Raw genomic sequence first — 2,500 nt, 5'->3', positions numbered from 1 at the left:
GAGGGAAGAGAGAGAGCAAAATCACAGTCTACTTGAACAGAGTACTACTCAATCATGAGGCATCAAAGCCAAATGAACTGAATAATATTAAGAAATGCTATAGATGGAAGGAAAGTAGTGTGGCGATCTACCAGAAAACTATTTCATACAACTTCCTGGACAAAACGTTCCACTGTAATAGTGAAGGTGTAAACTTGGCAGTAGAAAACCTAAACAGTAAATTTGACCTCACAGCTTCCTGCCAAATGTATGACCATATTAGAGACACATATTTCCCTCAGATTACACAGATACACAAAATATTCGAAAACAGATGACATTTTGATAAACTCCCTTATCTACTGGGTGAAATTCCACAGTGTGCCATCACAGCAGCAAGATGTGTGACCTGTTGCCACAAGAAAAGGGCAACCAGTGAAGAACAAACACCATTGTAAATACAACCCATATTTATGCTTATTTATTTTCCCTTTTGTACTTTAACTATTTGCACATCGTTACACCACTATATATAGACATAATATGACATTTAAAATGTCTTTATTCTTTTGGAACTTCTGTGAGTGTAATGTTTACTGTTCATTTGTATCTACTGAATTGAGAGAGGACCAACTAGAACTACATTGCAGATTCTGAGAGTCTATTCTGTGTACATCTACGTCACTTGATTTGGTCATGTTAACACGTTTCCCATGTCAATAAAGACTTTAAATTGAATTGGGTTGAATTAATTGAATGTAATGGAATTGATTGGAATTTAATGGAATTGATTGGAATTGAAATGAACAGAATGGAACAGAATGGAACTGATTGGAACTGAATGGAACTGATTGGAACAGATTGGAACTGAATGGAACAGAATGGAACAGAATGGAACTGAATGGAACAGAATGGAACTGATTGGAACAGATTGGAACTGAATGGAACTGAATGGAACTGAATGGAACTGATTGGAACTGAATGGAACTGAATGGAACAGAATGGAACTGATTGGAACTGATTGGAACTGAATGGAACTGAATGGAACTGAATGGAACAGAATGGAACTGATTGGAACTGAATGGAACTGAATGGAACTGAATGGAACAGAATGGAACTGAATGGAACTGAATGGAACTGAATGGAACTGATTGGAACTGAATGGAACTGAATGGAACTGAATGGAACTGATTGGAACTGAATGGAACTGAATGGAACTGAATGGAACTGATTGGAACTGAATGGAACTGAATGGAACTGAATGGAACTGATTGGAACTGAATGGAACTGAATGGAACTGAATGGAACTGAATGGAACTGATTGGAACTGAATGGAACTGAATGGAACTGAATGGAACTGAATGGAACAGAATGGAACTGAATGGAACAGAATGGAACTGAATGGAACTGAATGGAACAGAATGGAACTGAATGGAACTGAATTGAGAGAGGACCAACTAGAACTATATTGCAGATTCTGAGAGTGTATTCTGTGTCTTTCTCTGTGTGTGTGTGTGTGTGTGTGTGTGTGCTAACCTTGATGCCCTGCAGAGACATCACCATGCCAACGTTGCCACTCATCCTGAACACCCGTACTGCCAGCTCCACCTCCATGTGTATCAGACAGGACCGGCCCATCTCAGCCCAGCCCGCCGGGCCGCCCAGCACCTTACACAGCTCCCACGCCTCAGAGAACCTGGCACACACACATTAATACACGTTTAGAAACACACACACACACACACACACATTAATACATGTTTAGAAACACACACACACACACACACATTAATACATGTTTAGAAACACACACACACACACATTAATACACGTTTATAAACACACACACACACATTCACACATGTTTATAAACACACACACACACTAATACATGTGTAGAAAAACACACACACACACACACACACACACACACACACACACACACACACACACACACACACACACACACTAATACATGTTTATAAACACACACACACACTAATACATGTGTAGAAAAACACACACACACACACACACACACTGGCTTACGCACCAAGTCAGAAGTACCAATCCATCACACTGTGGCCTCACCTCTTGAGCATCAGCGCCTGTGTGAGCTGCTTGCCGAGTTCCTCAGGTGTGTGTGTGTGTGCACCGGGGGAGTGTGTGTGTGAGAGAAAGGTGTGTGTGCTCAGAGCCACGCTGCTGGTCTTCCCACTCTGGGTCTGACACGTCAGCTCACCATTATACAGCAGCAAGGGCTTATGGGAGAAAGGAAGCTTGGTGCTGCCTACAAACACTACCCTGGGACCTGGAGACGGAGAGAGAGACAGAGAGAGAGAGATATAGATATAGAGAGAGAGAGAGAGACGGAAAGACAGAGAGAGACGGAAAGACAGAGAGAGAGAGAGAGAGACTATCGTCATAATAGTAATAACCAAGTAACATTATGGTGTGTGTGTGTGTGTGTGTGTGTGTGTGTGTGTGTGTGTGTGTGTGTGTGTGTGTGTGTGTGGACGTG

At 41.8% G+C, this 2,500-nt stretch overlaps 1 protein-coding gene across 3 annotated transcripts in view; it reads right to left on the bottom strand.

Moving 5' to 3' along the window:
• The window catches only part of wdr19 (WD repeat domain 19), a 71,885-nt gene that overhangs the window by 26,593 nt on the left and 42,792 nt on the right, over positions 1-2,500 (bottom strand). For all 3 annotated transcript variants that reach the window (XM_071408456.1, XM_071408454.1, XM_071408455.1), the window contains exons 18-19: positions 2,071-2,290; positions 1,516-1,675 (exon numbers count right to left, since the gene is read on the bottom strand). In XM_071408456.1, coding sequence (XP_071264557.1) covers positions 1,516-1,675; positions 2,071-2,290 — 380 coding nt within the window. The remainder of the gene's footprint in view (positions 1-1,515; positions 1,676-2,070; positions 2,291-2,500) is intronic.

Source organism: Salvelinus alpinus, chromosome 6, assembly GCF_045679555.1.
Source record: "Salvelinus alpinus chromosome 6, SLU_Salpinus.1, whole genome shotgun sequence".
Classification (NCBI taxonomy): Eukaryota; Metazoa; Chordata; class Actinopteri; order Salmoniformes; family Salmonidae; genus Salvelinus; species Salvelinus alpinus.
The sequence above is the reverse complement of the archived record's forward strand: the minus strand, read 5'-3'. Positions and strand labels throughout refer to the sequence as shown.